Source organism: Lepus europaeus, chromosome 18 (genome assembly GCF_033115175.1).
Source record: "Lepus europaeus isolate LE1 chromosome 18, mLepTim1.pri, whole genome shotgun sequence".
Taxonomy (NCBI): domain Eukaryota; kingdom Metazoa; phylum Chordata; class Mammalia; order Lagomorpha; family Leporidae; genus Lepus; species Lepus europaeus.
In genome coordinates, this window is record NC_084844.1 from 48,147,365 (window position 1) to 48,165,811 (window position 18,447).

General features: G+C 41.0%; 1 protein-coding gene across 1 annotated transcript; it reads left to right on the forward strand.

Annotated features, from left to right (window-relative positions):
* Positions 1 to 12,192: 12,192 nt before the first annotated feature.
* LOC133746862 (olfactory receptor 1E16-like) lies at positions 12,193 to 13,185 on the forward strand. Its single transcript, XM_062175103.1, has one exon. It carries the CDS (start codon positions 12,193 to 12,195, stop codon positions 13,183 to 13,185), a length of 993 nt encoding a protein of 330 aa, XP_062031087.1.
* Positions 13,186 to 18,447: the final 5,262 nt, after the last annotated feature.

The following is an 18,447-nucleotide window of genomic DNA, read 5'->3' on the forward strand; positions in this document are numbered from 1 at the left end:
GAAGCCATAAAGTTAATCAGACTGAGAATGTTCTAAAATATCTTAAGAGTGTCAAAGTTTACACAAGGAGTCTTCAGTGGGCTTTAAGCCAAATACCACCCTGAAAGACACATACTTCAGAAAGATTTCCAGGAGGCAATCTCTCACTAAAACTTAATTCCCCAAAAACACAGCACAGGCGAGGTAAACCTGCCACTAACAGCAGTCAGACTTCTTGGCCCAACCTCTTGCATATCTATAGAAAGGACAGAGATAAGAGAAAAGATGAACTCTCCAAGATCCCACCCGATTCTTCATTAAGTCAAGATAGAAACACACACCCATTTCCCAAGGGCCCTCTGCACGTTCCCTTCTGAGGAACTGGGATGTCTGCCTCTGGGGCACACAAGGCAGAATCCTCTCAACACAGTGTGTGGATTGTTAATACCTCCATGAGTCTGAAAGGACCCCAGGTTCCTCTGCAGCTGTTTTCTAGCATTCGCCAGCCCCTGGATCTGGACTGATTGGGATATTTCATTTCCTCCCTGTGCCTCTGGCCCTCCCACTTCTCCTTCCTGCCTTCTACCACTCTTGGATGAATGGGTTTTGCAGTTCTAGTGGTTGTGTTTGTGCATGTTACTCTTGTTGTTTTTCTGTGAAACACATGCACTGGATGTGGGAGATAAAGGAAAACCTCAGTTGCTCCTGGTCACTCCCTTTATAACGATTACTATTTTGTTTCCTGTAACTCAGGTCAGGTTTTGTCTGTCCTGCTCCACTGGGATAAACGGACAACTAGCCTTAGAGGTGGGAGGGGAGGAAGAAAGACCTCACAGCCAGATCTGGGGATTTCTGAGGAGTGGTTTTTTTTCCCTCCCCAAGAAGTGGTTAGAACTTTTTTCACTGTTACATTAAAGTTCCCCAGCTGTGGGGAAATGCCAGTTATGGACAAGTCCAGCATAACACAGAACACTCACGGTACCTGTTAGCCACTGCTGATTCTGTCTGCTATTTTTAAAAAATATTTATTTATTTACTTGAGAGGTATAGTTAGTTACAGATAGTGAGAGAGAGAAACAGAAATGTCTTCTGTCCGTTGGTTCACTCCCCAAATGACGCTATGGCTCGAGCTTTGCCGATCCAAAGCCAGGAGCCAGGTGCTTCCTCCTGGTCTCAATATGGGTGCAGGGGCCCAAGGACTTGGGCCATCTTCTACTGCTTTCCCAGGCCACAGCAGAGAGCTGGATTGGAAGAGCAGCCGGGACTAGAATCGGCACCCATATGGGATGCTGCCGCTGCAGGTGGAGGATTAACCTACTGTGCCACGGCGCCGGCCCCCTGTCTGCTATTTTTAAAAAATATTGATTGATTGATTTGAAATTAGGGTTACAGAGAGGCAGAGGCAGAGAGAAAGGGGTGTGGGGGAGAGAAGGGTGTCTTCCATCCACTGGTTTACTTCCCAGATGGCCACAATGGCCTTAGCTGTGCCAATCTGAAGGCAGGAACCAAGAGCTTCTTCCTGGTCTCCCACGTGGTTGGAGAGGTCCATGGACTTAGGCCATCTTTCCTGGGCCAAAGCATAGAGCTGGATTGGAAGTGGAGCAGCCTGGAGTCGAACCAGCACCTATATGGGATGCCGGCACTGCAGGCAGCAGCTTTACCTGCTATGCCACAGCGCTGGACCTTTGCTACTTTGAGAAATATTTGGTGCTGCAAATAGGAGCTGGAGGAATAAATTTATTAAATCTGTAAAAAAAAAAAAAGTCGAGACTGGTGCTGTGGCATAGTAGGCTAAACCTCCACGTGTGATGCCAGTATCCCATATGGGCATCAGTTTGAGTCCTGGCTGCTCTACTTCTGATCCACCTCTCTGTTGTGGCCTGGGAAAGCAGTAGAGGATGGCCAAAGTCTTTGGGTCCCTGCACCCAAGTGGGAGACGTGGACGAAGCTCCTAGCTCCTGGTTTCAAATTGGCCCAGCGCCAACCATTGTGGCCACTGGGGAGTGAGCCAAAGGATGGAAGGCTTTTCTGTTTCTTATTCTCAAATAAATAAAAACTTAAGAAGTCACAGACAATGTAAAGCAATTAATAGCTACACCATGAGCAAGCATTGGAAGATTCAAACTGTTCTAGTGAGTCAAAATGCCAAAAAATATCATAGCAGGGATTTTCATGCACAGATTGATGATCTGGTTGTAAAAGTTATAACTAAAGGTAAAGAAACTAGAAAGTAAAATTTATTTTCAAAGAGAAAAAGTAGAGGACTCACCATGCCTAGTTTCCAGATTATTAAATTACAATTCATAGGAAAGTGTGGTGTCAAAGAAAGGATAGTAATATGCATCGGTACTGAGTGTGCATAACAGAATGGAGACATCAGAAACTGATAAACCCATGTATCTTCCATCGATTTGCACCTTCCAACGATGCATAAAAGGAAATTCAATGGAATGTACCCTTTTCAACAAATGGTGCTGGGAAAATGAATTTCTATAGGCAAAGAAATAGCTTCAATACATACCTCACATCCTTTACAACAATGAATAGAAAATGGATCACAGACCTTAATGTCTGTATGAATGGCAAGAATATTCCCCATCACATTCCCCTACTCTGTGAAGCCAAAGACCCGAGAGGAGAAGCAGGAAACATGGAGCCGTGCTGAGCTAAGGTATTTTCTGGATGCATTCACTAAAGCCAGCTGAACGTGGTGCACAACTGCTTCCTGCAGCTGTGACTGTATAAGAAATGAGACTAAGGGAAGCTAAAACAGTGCCCTAGAAGCATGTAGTTCTCGAGGGATGCATTTTCTGCTTGGGGAGGGATAATGACAGTTTCACTGAACTGGAATTTGAGTCCACCATTCAGACATTAGGGGGCTTTTTTTATGTAAACTTTTTAAAATCTTACATATATTAATTTTTTTTAACTTTTATTTAATAAATATAAATTTCCAAAGTACAACTTTTGGATTATAGCAGCTTTCCCCCCCCATAACCACCCTCCCACCCGCAACCATCCTGTCTCCCACTCCCTCTCCCATCCCATTTTTCATCAAGATTCATTTTCAATTATATACAATTATATACAATTATATAGTACAATTATATACAGATCAATTTAGTATATATTAAGTAAAGATTTCAACAGTTTGCAACAACACAGAAACATAAAGTATAAAGTACTGTTTGAGTACTATACTGTTAATTCACATGGTACAACACATTAAGGACAGAGATCCTACATGGGGAGTTAGTGCACAGTGACTCCCGTTGTTGATTTAACAATTGACACTTTTATTTATGATGTCAGTAATCACCCTAGGCTTTTGTCATGAGCTGCCAAGGCTATGGAAGCCTCTTGAGTTCACCAACCTCAATCTTATTTAGACAAGACATAGTCAAAGTGGAAGTTCTCTCCTCCCTTCAGAGAAAGGTACATTCTTCCTTGATGGCCCCTTCTTTCTGCTGGGATCTCACAGAGATCTTTCATTTAGGTAATTTTTTTTTTAAACACAGAAGAGAGAAGACTGTATTTAGTGCAAAGAACAGTTAAATCACATATAATACAGTAAGGCAAATCTTTCCAACAGAAACTTCCAAAAAAGCCTATTGTTCAATGAGCAAATATGGGGGACATGTTCAGTGTTCTTGGTAATCATGAAAATTCCAGTGAAGTCACTACCGGATACCACCATACACCAGTAAGAAATATAAACAGAAATGGCATAGGACACGGGATTGGGAAACCCACATTCCATGTTAGAGCACCTGGCTTTGAGTCCTGAGTGCGCTTCAGAGCCAACTTTCTAATGTGCACCCTAGGAAGCTGAAGCTGGCTCAAGTACTTGGGTTCCCCCCAAAGGAGACCTGGCTGGGGTTACAGGCTCCTGGCTATGGCATAGTCCAACCCTGGCTCTTTGAGGTGAGCCAGCAGATGCAAGATGCCCCTCCTTCCTCCCCCTGCTTCTTTCGGTCATTCTGCCTTCCAAATAATATCTTAAAAATTAAATTAAAAACAAAGTTTAAATAGCAAGAAGGACGGATATGGAGCACAGTGGTCAGGACACTGCTTGCCTCCCATATCCGAGTTCACGTCCCAGCTCCACTCCCAGTTCAGCTTCTTGTTAATGTGCACCCTGGGAGACAGCAGATAATGGCTCAAGTGCTTGGATCCCTACTACCCATGAGAGAGGCACAGATTCAGTTTTAGCCTCTTGGCTTTGGCTTGGCCCAGCTTGGATTCAGTGGATATTTAGGGAAAGAACCAACATTAGGAACATTTGTCTCTGACTTTAAAATAAAAATTTAAGTTTTAAAAGTGGCAGGAAATACCAAATTTTAGCAAAAATGCATATAAAACCAAAATCTCACATGCTAATGAGAGATGTTAAAATTGGTACATTTTAGACAACTGTTTGGTAGTAGCTACTTAAGCAGAATAGATAAGCCTACATACCAACAATTCCATTTTTATGGATATACTCCCAATTCATAAATACATATCAATGATAAATTCTAGAACCTATATACCAGTAACAGTCATAACAGCCCCAACCTTAAGACCACCTACATTCCCATTAAAAATAGAACAATTCCATGAGGCTGTCACTGTGGCATAATTCCTGAAGTACTCTCATGGGCTTTTTAGCCAGATCCAAATGCCTTAAGGGCTGACTCTGAGGCCAGAGTGCTGTTAAGGACATCTGCCATTCTATGAGTCTGCTGTGTATCCTGCTTCCCATGTTGGATTGTTCTGTCTTTTTAATTCTATCAGTATTAGCAGACACTAGTCTTGTTTATGTGATCACTTTGACACTTAAACCTATCATTATGACCAATTATGAACTGAAACTGATCACTTAGACTAGTGAGATGGCATTGGTATATGCCACCTTGATGGGACTGAATTGGAATCCCCTGGCACATTTCTAACTCTACCGTTTGGGGCAAGTCCGATTGAGCATGTGCTGAACTGTACATCTCCTCCCTTATTCCCACTCGTATATTTAACAGGGATCACTTTTCAGTTAAATTTAAACACCTAAGGATAATTGTGTGTTGAAGAGTTCAACCAATAGTATTAGGTAGAACAAAAAAAAAAAATACTAAAAGGAATAAAGTAGTAAGTTGTTCCTCGACAGGACAAGGGCTGATCAAGTCACTGTTTCTCATAGTGTCCATTTCACTTCAACAGGTTTACTTTTAGGTGCATAGTTGTCACTGATCAGGGAGAACATATGATATTTGTCCCTTTGGGTCTGGCTTATTTCACTCAGCATGATGTTTTCCAGATTCTTCCATTTTGTTGCAAATGACCAGATTTCCTTTTTTTTTTTTACTGCTGTATAGTATTCTATAGAGTACATATCCCATAATTTCTTTATCCAGTCTACTGTTGATGGGCATTTAGGTTGATTCCATGGCTTAGCTTTTATGAATCGAGCTGCAATAAACATTGAGGTGCAGACAACTCTTACTTGCCAATTTAGTTTCCTTTGGGTAAATTCCAGGGAGTGGGATGGCTGGAATGTATGGTAGGGTTATATTCAGGTTTCTGAGGAATCTCCAAACTGACTTACATAATGGCTTTACCAGTTTGCATTCCCACCAACAGTGGGTTAGTGTCCCTTTTTCCCCACATCCTCGCCGCATCTGTTGTTGCTAGATTTCTGTATGTGAGCCATTCTAACTGGGGTGAGGTGAAACCTATTGTGGTTTTGATTTGCATTTCCCTAATTGCTAGTGATCCTGAGCATTTTTTCATGTGTCTGTTGGCCATTTGGATTTCCTCTTTTGAAAAATGTATTGAGGTCCTTGGCCCATCTCTTAAGTGGGTTGTTTGTTTTGTTGTTGTGGAGTTTCTTGATCTCTTTGTAGATTATGGTTATTAATCCTTTATCTGTAGCATAGTTTGCAAATATTTTTTCCCATTCTGTCGGTTGCCTCTTCACTTTCTCGTTTTCTTTTGCGGTACAGAAACTTCTCAATTTGATGTAATCCCAGATGTTAAGTTTGGCTTTGACTGCCTGTGCCTCCAAGAAGTCTTTGCCTGTGCCTATATCTTGCAGCGTTTCTCCAATGTTCTCTAATAATTTGATGGTGTCAGGTCATAGAAGTGGATCTTGAATCCATGTTGAGTGGCTTTTGTGTAAGGTGTAAGGTAGGGGTCTTGCTCCATGCTTCTGCACGTGGAAATCCAGTTTTCCCAGCACCATTTGTTGAATAGACTGTCCTTGCTCCTGGAATTGGTTTTAGATCCTTGATCAAATATAAGTTGCCTGTAGATGTGTGGATTGATTTCTGGTGTTTCTATTCTGTTCCATTGGTCTATGCATCTGTTTCTGTACCAGTACCATGCTGTTTTGATTACAACTGCCCTGTAGTATGTCCTGAAATCTGGTATTGATGCCTCCGGCTTTGTTTTTGTTGCACAAGATTGCTTTAGCTATTCGAGGTCTCATGGGTCTCCATATGAATTTCAGCATCATTTTTTTCCCAGATCTGAGAAGAATGTCTTTGGTATTTTGATTGGTATCACATTGAATCTATAAATTGCTTTTGGGAGAATGGACATTTTGATGATATTGATTCTTCCAATCCATGAGCATGGAAGATTCTTCCATTTTTTGGTATCCTCTTCTAGTTCTTTAAGATTTTGTAATTCTCATTGTAGAGATCTTTAACGTCCTTGGTTAAGTTTATTCCAAGGTATTTGATTGTTTTTGTAGCTATTATGAATGGGATTGATCTTAGCAGTTCTTTCTCAGCCAAGGAATTGCCTGTGTATACAAAGGCTGTTGATTTTTGTGCATTGATTTTATATCCTGCTACTTTGCCAAACTCTATGAGTTGCAATAGTTTCTTAGTAGAGTTCTTTGGATCCCCTAAATAAAGAATCATATCATCTGCAAAGAGGGATATTTTGAGTTCTTCCTTCCCAATTTGTATCCCTTTAATTTCTTTTTCTTGCCTAATGGCTCTAACACTTCCAGTATAATATTGAATAGCAGTGGTGAGAGTGGGCATCCCCGTCTGGTACCAGATCTCAGTGGAAATGCTTCCAACTTCTCTCCATTCAATAGACTGATGGCCGTGGGTTTTTCATAAATTGCTTTGATTGTACTGAGGAATGTTCCTTCTATACCCAATTTGCTTAGAGTCATCATGAAAGGGTGTTGTATTTTATCAAATGCTTTCTCTGCATCTATTGAGATAATGATATGGTTTTTCTTCTGCAGTCTGTTAATGTGGTGTATCACACTGATTGATTTGCATACATTGAACCATCCCTGCATACCCAGGATAAATCGTGGGGAGCCTTTTTTTTTTAAAAAGAATTATTGTTTATTTATTTGAAAGGCAGAGTTACAGAAAGAGGAAAGAGAGAAAAAGATCTTCCATCATTTGGTTCATTCTCCAAATGGTTGTAATGGCTAGGATTGGGCCAGGCCAAAGCTAGGAGCCTGAAATTTCTTCCAGGTCTGCTACATGGGTTCAAGGGCCCTAACACTTGGACCATCTTCTACTACTTTCTCAGGAGCATTAGCAGGGAGCTGCATTGGAAGTGGAGCAGTCAGGACTCTAACCAACATCCATATGGATTCTAGCATCTCAGGCAGAGGCTTAACATGCTATGCTATAATGCCAGCCCCTTTGGAGGTCTTTTATAAAACAATATTCAAGGCCAGCGCTGTGGCTTAACAGGCTAATCCTCCGCCTTGCGGCGCCGGCACACCGGGTTCTAGTCCTGGTTGGGGCACCGGATTCTATCCCGGTTGCCCCTCTTCCAGGCCAGCTCTCTGCTATGGCCCAGGAAGGCAGTGGAGGATGGCCCAAGTGCTTGGGCCCTGCACCCCATGGGAGACCAGGAGAAGCACCTGGCTCCTGGCTTCAGATCTGTGAGATGCGCCAGCCGCAGCGGCCATTGGAGGGTGAACCAACAGCAAAAAAGACCTTTCTCTCTCTCTCACTATCCACTCTGCCTGTAAAAAAAAAAAACACACACACACACACACACAATATTCAAAAGCAGCATTTCCATTCTGCCTGAGATAACTGATGTTAATCACCCAGGAGAAACTGGGCTGCTGTACACACAAGAACAGGGAGGACCATGTCTGAAATCCTGGGGAATTTCTGAGATACTATTTAGTATTTCATGTCCATTAAAAAAAATGGTGAAAACTAAAAATTATGTAGGATCTCTGTCTTTAATGTGCTGTACATTGCTATTTAATGCTATAATTAGTAATCCAATGGTAGTTTTTTCACTCGATGTTGCTATATGGGCAAAATGTTGAAACCTTTACCTAATATATACTAAATTGATCTTCTGTATACAAAGAGAATTGAAAATGAATCTTTACATGAATGGAAGGGGAAAGGGAGCGGGAGGGGGGAGGGTTGCGGGCGGGAGGGAAGTTATGGGAGGGGGGAAGCCATTGTAACCCACAAGCTACACTTTGGAAATTTATATTCATTAAATAAAAGTTTAATAAAAAAAAATGGTGAAAACTATTAAAAAAAAGAAATCCAATAAAGATACACTTACTAGGAATAACATTTTCATTCTACCACTATATAAGGATCCTCATCCAGCTGATAATGGACACTGGGAAGCTGTACATGGAGTGGGTACTGAAAAAAGTAATTACAAATGTCACACATGGCCTCCTGATCAATGGCAGAGACAGGAAGAACTTGGGATCAGGGACTAATGGGAGATATTTGGAGAGTGATAGGGATGCTGGTGGTGGTAGGTGTTGTTAAGGTTTTCCTGGGGAGCTAAGGAGCTGAAAGTAGATAAATGGAGTGGAAATCTGGATTTGTCATTTAATCACATCCTGAAGGAGAACTGAATATTACTGGGAAGGTTCATCTTTTCTCTTCTTCCTGTGATTCTTACATAGCTGCATATGGTTGGACCATAGATGGCCGATTCTTGTTAAAGGCGGTTTTTCTCTCATGTAGCACCACTGACAGGGAGTTGGGTTGTAGTGAGAAATATTGACACCTAGGGATCAGTGCCCTTTGTGGTGGTACTCAACCCAAGGGCCACAGATGGCTTATTGTTCACAGGACAAAACCTAAATTCTTGCATGGCTAAGATATCTTAGAACATTCATAAGCTGGCTCTCCCTACTTTTAGGGCTTCTCCAACCATTCTTCACCTCCCAAAACACATGCTCCAGTCACACAGTAGTACTCTCCATTCTCTAACAGGAAATGGTTAAGCATCCACCCATGAGCTTCCCTTCACCCTCACCTTTACCCAAAGTAGTCAGGTGACTATAATCAGTCACCACTCTGAGAGCATTTGTCTTGGAGAAGTCCTGGCAATTACTTAGTCTTTAATGATTAACTATAGGTTCTGGACTCCTCTGGGATGAAGAGCCCCTTAGGCCCAGGCATGGGTAGAACGAGACATGTAAGAAGGGGTGACACAGACGTAGGTAATGACTACAGAGGCTGTAATGAATGAAGGGCAGCAGGATCTTGGATCAAGGCCCTGGAGTCACCCTCAGATACCCTGAGTAAGTTGGGCAGGAGGGTGAATAAGCTGGTGCCCTAGTGTCCTTCCAACTTGAGGGTCTTGGTTTCCCAGCTTATATGATGCTTTGTGGGACAGTTCTTCAGGATATCTTTCCTCTTCTCCATCTCTGCTTCCCAAGACTGTACCGCCCTGTAGAAATCTTTATTAATGTTCAGCAGTTATAATTTTTTGTTGGTGACAGCATTCATTAATTGTCGTGCTATACCTTCTCTATCATATCATTTCAACAGGATGACTGCTCTGTGAGCACCCTTTAATGCAGCTGTTTTAAGCCCTATCTTTTAGAATCATCTATGTAGGTTTAAAAAAATTTGCACAAGCCTCCATCAGTTTAATTCAATATAAATGAAAGGCCTAGTACAGTAATATTTAGTCCCTTATAGAGTTTATCTATTTGGAAGGCAGAGACAGAGAGTGCTCCCAGGTGCTGATTCACTCCCTAAATGCTCACAATGACCAAGCCCAAAGCCAGAAGCTGGGTACACAAGCCAGGTCTCCCATGTGGGTTACAGGAACTCAATTACTTGAATTATCATCGCTACTTCCTAGCGTCTGCACTGGAAGGAAACTGGAGTCAGGATCTGGACCTAGGAATCAAACCCAGGTACTCCTATCAGGGATGTGGGTATCTTAAATCAGGACTTTATGGGAGTGATGATTCCAGCTTGATAGAGTTGTTCTGTCTTTAAGCTGGGGAATGGCAGGCAGCTAACAAATGTTAGTGACACCTGGATCACATTCAGGTGCCTTACCCATTATGGGCTCTGCTGAACTCACCTGAATGGAGTTCACTGTATAAGGTGAGGTGACTGGCTGCAAACCAATGATCTAGGGTATTGAGTGTTACCGCATGAGTACAGGCTGGGGTGAAAGTATAGCATCAGGTCTGGAAACACAAGGAAGGTTTAGCTGAGCAAGTGACATGTAATATATATGAATAAGTACGGGTAAGCCAGCTTAAGAGGGAGCAGAGGGGAAAGGGTGCTAGGTGGAAGGAAAAGCGAGTTCAAAGGTTTGGAAGTAAGAAATTATGTTTAAGCCCATCATTGTTCTAGAGTGGGATGCAAGAGTCATTGTGGGGGCCGGCGCTGTAGTGCAGCAGGTTAAAGCCCCAGCCTGTGTTATCAGCATCCCATATGGGCGCCCATTCGAATCCTGGTTGCCCCACTTCCTATCCAGCTCTCTGTTATGGCCTGGGAAAGCAGCAGAAGATGGCCCAAGTGCTTGGGCCCCTGCACCTACATGGAAGACCCAGAAGAAACTCCTGGCTCCTGGCTTCAGATCAGCTCAGCTATGGCCATTGAGGTCATCTGGGGAGTGAAGCAGTGGATGGAAGACCTTTCTCCCTCTCTCTGGCTCTACCTCTCTCTTAACTGTCTTCAAAATAAATAAAATAAATCTTAAAATAAAAAGAATCATCATGGAGCCAGATGAGAATATGGAGATAGGCACAAATATCACAATGAAACATAATTTGTACACTTCAAAGGATCTTTGACTTTGAGAAGTGAGCATTCACTGAAATGTTAGAAAAGAAATGATCAGATTTTCATCTTAGAATTCCCCTCGCTGTATGAATGAAACATTCAAGGACAAGGGCATTGATCAGGAAGGCAAAGAGATTAATTCAGAGGCTATTTCAACAGTCCAGGGGAGATAGCATGCCATCCTGATCTAGCAGTGTGGTGTTGGTGTAAGAAGTAGAATGAGATGAGAGTGGAAAAGGAAGAGGGTGGAAAAGTGAAAGATGAGATCATGGGTTTCGTTCAAGATCTTTTGTGCTTACCATGCCTGTGACGTATCCACAGGAAGATAATTATTGAGCAATAGGATTCAGAATTACCTGGATGATAAAGACATTTAAGTCTGAAAGTTAGATGATAACCTAAGACATTGAGTAGATGACTTTTTCATGAGGTATACAATTTCTTGGGATATATAATTCCCATAGAATTATAAGAGAATGATGTTTACAAAAAGCCCTGAGGAAAACCAACATATGAGATACTGAAAGGGGTGCTGGCATTGTGGTGTAGCAGGTAAAGCCACTGCCTGTAATACTGGTACCTCACATGAGCACCACATCCAGGTGTTCTACTTCTAATCAAACTCCCTGTTAATGGCCTGGGAAAAGCAGAAGATGGTCCAATGTTTGGCCCCTGCCACCCATGTGGGAGCCCCAGAGAAAGCTCCTGGCCCTAACTTTGGTCTGGCTCAGCCCTGACCATTGCAGCCATCTAAGGAGTGAACCAGTAGATGGAAGGTCTCTGTCTTCCATCACCCTCTGTAACTCAGACTATCAAATAAATAAATAGCTTTTTTAAAAACAAGTACTGACAGAGCAGGAGTGAATTACACTTACCAAGGATGACCAACCAGGTGGGTAAAAGGAAAACTAACATATTTTATGTCTCAGAAACAAATAGAAAACTGTGTTTTAGAAATGATGGAATACAGTTAACATGTTAAAGAGATGTGAAGACAGTAGGTTGTTTATAATTAAAGATTCTAATTACAGAAATTTGAAATTTAGAAATTTCATTGTGATGAGACTGAAAGAAAACATTTTTTCAGATAACGTATCATAGTAATGTTACCAATGTAAGTTCAAGTTTTGTTGGACATGGTTATTTCCTCTTAAAGGTACTAGCAACAAACATGATAGGAAACCAAACCAGTGTCTCAGAGTTCCTCCTCCTGGGCCTGCCCATCCAGCCACAGCACAAAAGCCTCTTCTACGTCCTGCTCCTGGCCATGTACCTGACCACCGTCCTGGGGAACCTCCTCATCACTGTCCTCATTCACCTGGACTCCCATCTCCACACGCCCATGTACTTGTTTCTCAGCAACTTGTCCTTCTCTGACCTCTGCTTCTCCTCTGTCACAATGCCCAAATTGCTGCAGATCATGCAGAGCCAAGTCCCATCCATCCCCTATGCAGGATGCCTGGCCCAGATGTACTTCTTCCTGCTTTTTGGAGATCTGGAGAACTTTCTCCTTGTGGCCATGGCCTACGACCGCTATGTGGCCATCTGTTTCCCCCTGCACTACACCAGCATCATGAGCCCCAAGCTCTGTCTCTTCCTGGTGGCACTGTCCTGGGTGCTGACCACGTTCCATGCCCTGCTGCACACCCTGCTCATGGCCAGGCTGTCTTTCTGTGCAGACAACAGGATCCCCCACTTTTTCTGTGATATGTCTGCTCTTCTGAAGTTGGCCTGCTCTGACACTCACGTCAATGAGTTGGTGATATTTGTCATGGGAAGCACATTTCTTGTCATCCCCTTCCTACTCATCACCATGTCCTATGTAAGGATTGTGTCTTCCATCATCAAGGTTTCTTCAGCACAGAGCATCCATAAGGCCTTTTTCACCTGTGCCTCCCACCTGTCTGTGGTGTCGCTGTTCTATGGGACAGTTATTGGTCTCTACCTAATCCCGTCAGCCAATAATTCTACTGTGAATGAGACTGTCATGGCTCTGATGTACACTGTGGTGACTCCCATGCTGAACCCCTTCATCTACAGCCTGAGGAACCGAGACATGAAGGGAGCCCTGCGAAGAATTGACTGTAGAAAGAAGACTCTTCTCTCTCGGATGGTAACACTTAGTATTTTTACACAATTTTATTCTTTACATATATTGAATTGATACTGAAATATAATTCTAAGTTTCTACTGTACCCAGGAACCTGTGTTAAAATGGTGTACTGCAATATGCCTGTCCTACATACAAAAGAATTGGAGTGTAGTTCAAAAAGAGAGCCTGATCTTGGGGATGAGGCTATACTTCCTCTGAGTTCCCCAGATGACCTTGGAGAGGCATAGTTTAAGAACCACTACTCTAAATAACTCCATGAATACATATATAAACAATAGCATGATTACTAGTCTATGTTCAGGTTGAGGGTTTTTTAACTTCCTCATAAGAGGTTGGGCTAGGGGTTTCATATCAAGAGTTAGAAGGCACAAGCTGCTAGTGTTACACAGCATAGCGGGGGTGCCTACAGAGTTCACAGTAACATTTTCATGCGTTCTTAGTAAACAGAAGACAGGAGCTCCAAAGCTCTAATCATAAAGACAGGAAAAATTATTTGTCCTGATTTGACTATGTGTTGTACACATGTATTTAAATATCACACTGTACTTATCACACCATAAATATGTCCAACTGTTGTTAACCAAAATTTTAAAGAATGGTTAAGTTTCAAATGCTTGAAAAGACATGCTTTTATCTTATCTGGAATTATGTTTTGAATATTGCATCATTTTAAATAGTCCTCTGTAATCCCATAGTGTTTGTAATCAATCCTAAATAACATCCAAACATCTGAACCTCCAGCCTTCCTTCAATGTCTCCTATATACATCCTTCTTCAAAAGTGCTCACATCATTTTATTTCTTACCTTTCCCCCCATTTTGATTTATTTTCATGTCTACATAGTCTTTTTTGATCCAGCCTGACCTTTAGTTGATCTAACCCTTTGACACAGTGATGTATTTTGTGTCTACTTGTCAACTAACTAATACTCAGGGGCCTTGGAATTTCTGCTTCCCCAGGAATATAGGAAGACACTACAGGCTGGCAAGAAAAAATTTTTTAAGATTTATTTTATTTGAAAGACAGAGTTAGAATACCTCTCTGTCTTTACCTCTCTATCCACTGCTTCACTACCCAGATGGCCACAACGGCCAGAGCTGCGCCGATCCGAAGCCAGGAGCTTCTTCCAGGTCTCCCATGCGGGTGCAGGGGCCCAAACTTGGGCCATCTTCTACTGCTTTCCCAGGACATAGCAGAGACCTGGATTGGAAGAGGAGCAGCCGGGACTAGAACCAGTGCCCATATGGGATGCCGGCACTTCAGGCCAGGGCACTAACCCACTGCGCCACAGCACCGGCTCATAAAAATTTCACTTTTTAAGGATGCCTCTTACTTTGGACTTTACAAAAGAAATTCATGTCTGTGTTATTATTCTACTCTCATGACAACTAGAGCTTTTCAACAGTACTGAAAAGCCCACCCAGAACATTAGGAACTGAAAGATAGATGAATTAGAAAAGAAGTGCAATATCTGTGTTTGGTTAACTGATTTTGTACATAGAAATCCTAAAGACTCCATCAAAAAGCTGTTAAAGCTAATAAATTAATTCAGTATAGTAGGATACATTAACATACAGAAACCAGTCATATTTGTATACTGTAACAATGAACTATCTGAAAACAAAATGTTTAAAAATTTCATTTATATTAGCTACAAAAATTCAGAAATTTAACCAAAGAAGCAAATATCTTTACACCAAAGATTTAAAACATTAATGAAATATGTTGAAGATAATAAATGGAAAGATATTCCATATTTAGGAATTGGAGTTAATTGTTTAGTGTCCATACTATACAGATCAGCCTACAGATACAATATAATCTCTAGCAAAATTCAATGTCATTTTCCATGAGAAAAAAATCCTGAAATCAATATGAAACTACTGAAGACCCTTAATAGATAAGACAACCTTGTGCAAGAACAAAGCTGAAAACATCACACTATCTGATTTCAAAACATGTTACAAAGATATAGTAATGAATCAGCAAGATATTGTCATAAAACACATACACATCGACCAATGGCAAAACAGAGAAGCCAGAAATGAACCCACACATTTATGGGCAATGGATTTTTAGTAAAGGTGCCAAAACCACACAATGGGAAAAGGACAATATCTTCAATAAATGGTGTCAGAACACTGGAGATTCACATGTAAATAAAACAGGATTGGACTCTTATACAAAAATTAAAGACAAACAATTAACAGTGAAAAATCTACAGAATGAGAGAAAATATTTACAAACCATGTCTGAAAAAGGGTCAATATCCAGAATATATGTATATATATATGTAACTCAAAAAACCCAACAGCCAAAAAGAATATAATACAACTAAATCTGGATACTGGATCTAAACAAACATTTGTCAAAGGAACGAATACAAACAACCAACAAGTACATGAAAAAATGCTATCACTAATCATCGAGGAAACGCACATTAAAACTACAGTAAGATATGGCCTCACTCCAGTTAGACTGGCTATTATCAAAAGACCTAAATGAAAGATCTGAGTGAGATCCCAGTGGAAATAATGGGCCATCAAGGAAGGAGGTACTTTTCTCTGATGGGAGGAAAGAACTTATACTTTGACTATGACCTTGTCTAAATAAGATCAGAGTTGGCGAACTCAAAAGGCTTCCATAGCCTTGGCAACTCATGACAAGAGCCTAGGGCGATTACTGACACCATAAACAAGAGTGTCAATTTGTTAAGTCAACAACAGGAGTCACTGTGCACTTACTCCCCATGTAGGATCTCTGTCCTTAATGTGTTGTACTATGTGAATTAATGGTATAACTAGTACTCAAACAGTACTTTACACTTTGTGTTTCTGTGTGGGTGCAAACTGTTGAACTCTTTACTTAGTATATACGAAATTGATCTTCTGTATATAAAGATAATCGAAAATGAATCTTGATGTGAATGGAATGGGAGAGGGAGCAGGAGATGGGAGGGTCGCGGGTGGGAGGGAAGTTATGGGGGGAAAAAGCCACTGTAATCCAAAAGCTATACTTTGGAAATTTATATTTATTAAATAAAAGCTTAAAAACAAAATATAACAAGTATTGATGAGAATGTAGAAAAAAGGGAACTTACACACTGTGGGTAGGAATGTGAATTAACATAACCAGTACAGAAAAAACTATAGATAAATAAAAAGAGTGGCCATATATATAGTAACCTCACCACTGGAAATATATCCAAGTGAAATACTCCTATGCCTTTTGCTGTGCTAGTCACAATAGCCGAGAAACTGACAACCTAAATGTCTGTTAATTCATGAATGGATAAAGAAAATGTGGTACGTACAAACAATAGAATATTATTCATATATAACAAAGGTTGAAATCCTGTCACTTGCTACCCTATGAATGAAACTAGAGGACATCATGCTAAGTGAAATAATCTAGGCATAGAAAGACAAACAAGAGATAAAAGTTCATGAAAAATGGAGTTAAAATATAATGCTAATTTTCCATGAACCTTTTGAAGTCTCCCTGTACACTGACCTGCATAACTTCATTTACATGGAGAATCCAAAAATATCAAATTTATAGAGATGTCAAGTAGAGTAGTGGTTATCAGAAGCTAGGGAAGGAATAGAAGCTGCTGGGGAACAGGTACAAAGTTTTATTTAGGTTGGGGAATAAGCATTTGAAGCCTACTGTACAACAAGGCGAGTAACAATGTTAATAACCCAATAGAGGCCAGTGTAGTGGTGCAGCAGGTTAAAGCCAGGGCCTGCAGTGCCTCATCCTATATGGATGCCAGTTTGAGTCCCAGCTGCTCCATTTCTGATCCAGATCCCTGCTAATGTAACTGAGAAAGCAGCAGAGTATGGTCCAAGTGCTTGGGCCCCTGCACCCATGTGGCAGACCCAGAAGAAACTATTGGTTCCTGGCTTCAGCCTGGCCCAACCCTAGACACTGTGGCCATTTGGTAGTGAACTAGCAGATGAAGACCTCTGTCTAGCATTCTCTCTATATAACAGCCTATCAAATGAATAAAATAAATTTTTTAAAAGCACTGATAATATTAGTTAATAATAGTTAAGAATAAAGTTATGCGAACTTCAGAAATACTTAAAGAATGTCTCCATCACAAAAAAGGTAAGTATTAGAGCCAGTATTGTAGTGCAGTGGGTTAAGCTGCACCTGTGATACCAGCATCCCATGTGAGTACCAGTTCAAGTCCCGGGTGCTCTGCTTCTTACACAGCTCCCTGCATATGCACCTGGGAAAGCAGTGGAAGATGGGTCCCTGCCACCGTGTGGGAGACCCAACTGGAGTTCCAGGCCTGGCCCAACCCAACCATTGCAGCCATTTCAGGCATGAACCAGCAGATGGAAGATCTCTATAACTTTGCCCTTCAAATACATCTTTTTAAAACCAGGTAGTATTTTTGGTTTAATAATTTCATAATGTATACATATCAAAACAGCACACTGTACCTATAAACAATGACTATTTCTCATTTAATAATAAAACAAAATAATTTTTTAAATATTAAAGATCTAGGCAAGATCTATATCATGAGAACACTGGTAAAAGTAATCAAATATTACTCTTGTATAATAAACATACCATGTTCAATGACTGACAGACTTACTGTTAAGATCTTGATTTTCTAAACTGATCTAGACAGTCAACACAATTCCAATCAAAATTCCAACAGATGTTTCGGTCCACAAATTGATAATTATGTTCTACAGGCAAAGAAACTAAAAACAACAATTCACTTCAGAAGAGAAAAACCAAGTAAGACTCACAATGCCTGGTTTCCAGACTTATTATGAAGCTACAATAAGCAGAAAAATGTGTTATTTAAGAAAGACAGAAATATACATCAGTATGAAGTGTGTAGAAGAGCATGGAGATACAAGAAATTGATCCACTCGCGCATCTTCCATTGATTTGCACCTTCCAAAGATACAACAAAAATTCAGTGGAACAAATGAAAAGATTGAATTCCCATATGCAAAAAAAGCGAACTTTGCTCTACACCACACACTCAACAATTAACTCAAATCTTAACATTTGGGTGAGTGCTGTAAAGCTTCCCCAATACACCCTGCTCTGTGGAATCAGAGAAATCCCAGAGAAGATGCAAGGAGCACGTGGAGAATGATGGAAGTGGGGAGTTGTTGAATTTTATCTACCAAACCAGTCGAAATCGGCACAGGACTGGTTTCTGCAGCTTTGGCTACAATAAAAGGTACCTGAAAAAACCTCAAACGGTGAACTGGAAATGTGTGGTCCTCAGGATGTGTGTATTTTCTGCCAAGGGTTAAAAGACAGTTTCATTCAACT

What these genes read in the sequence shown, in the direction of transcription:
- LOC133746862 (XM_062175103.1), top strand. Translation starts at nt 12,193, where the DNA reads ATGATAGGAAACCAAACCAGTGTCTCAGAGTTCCTCCTCCTGGGCCTG.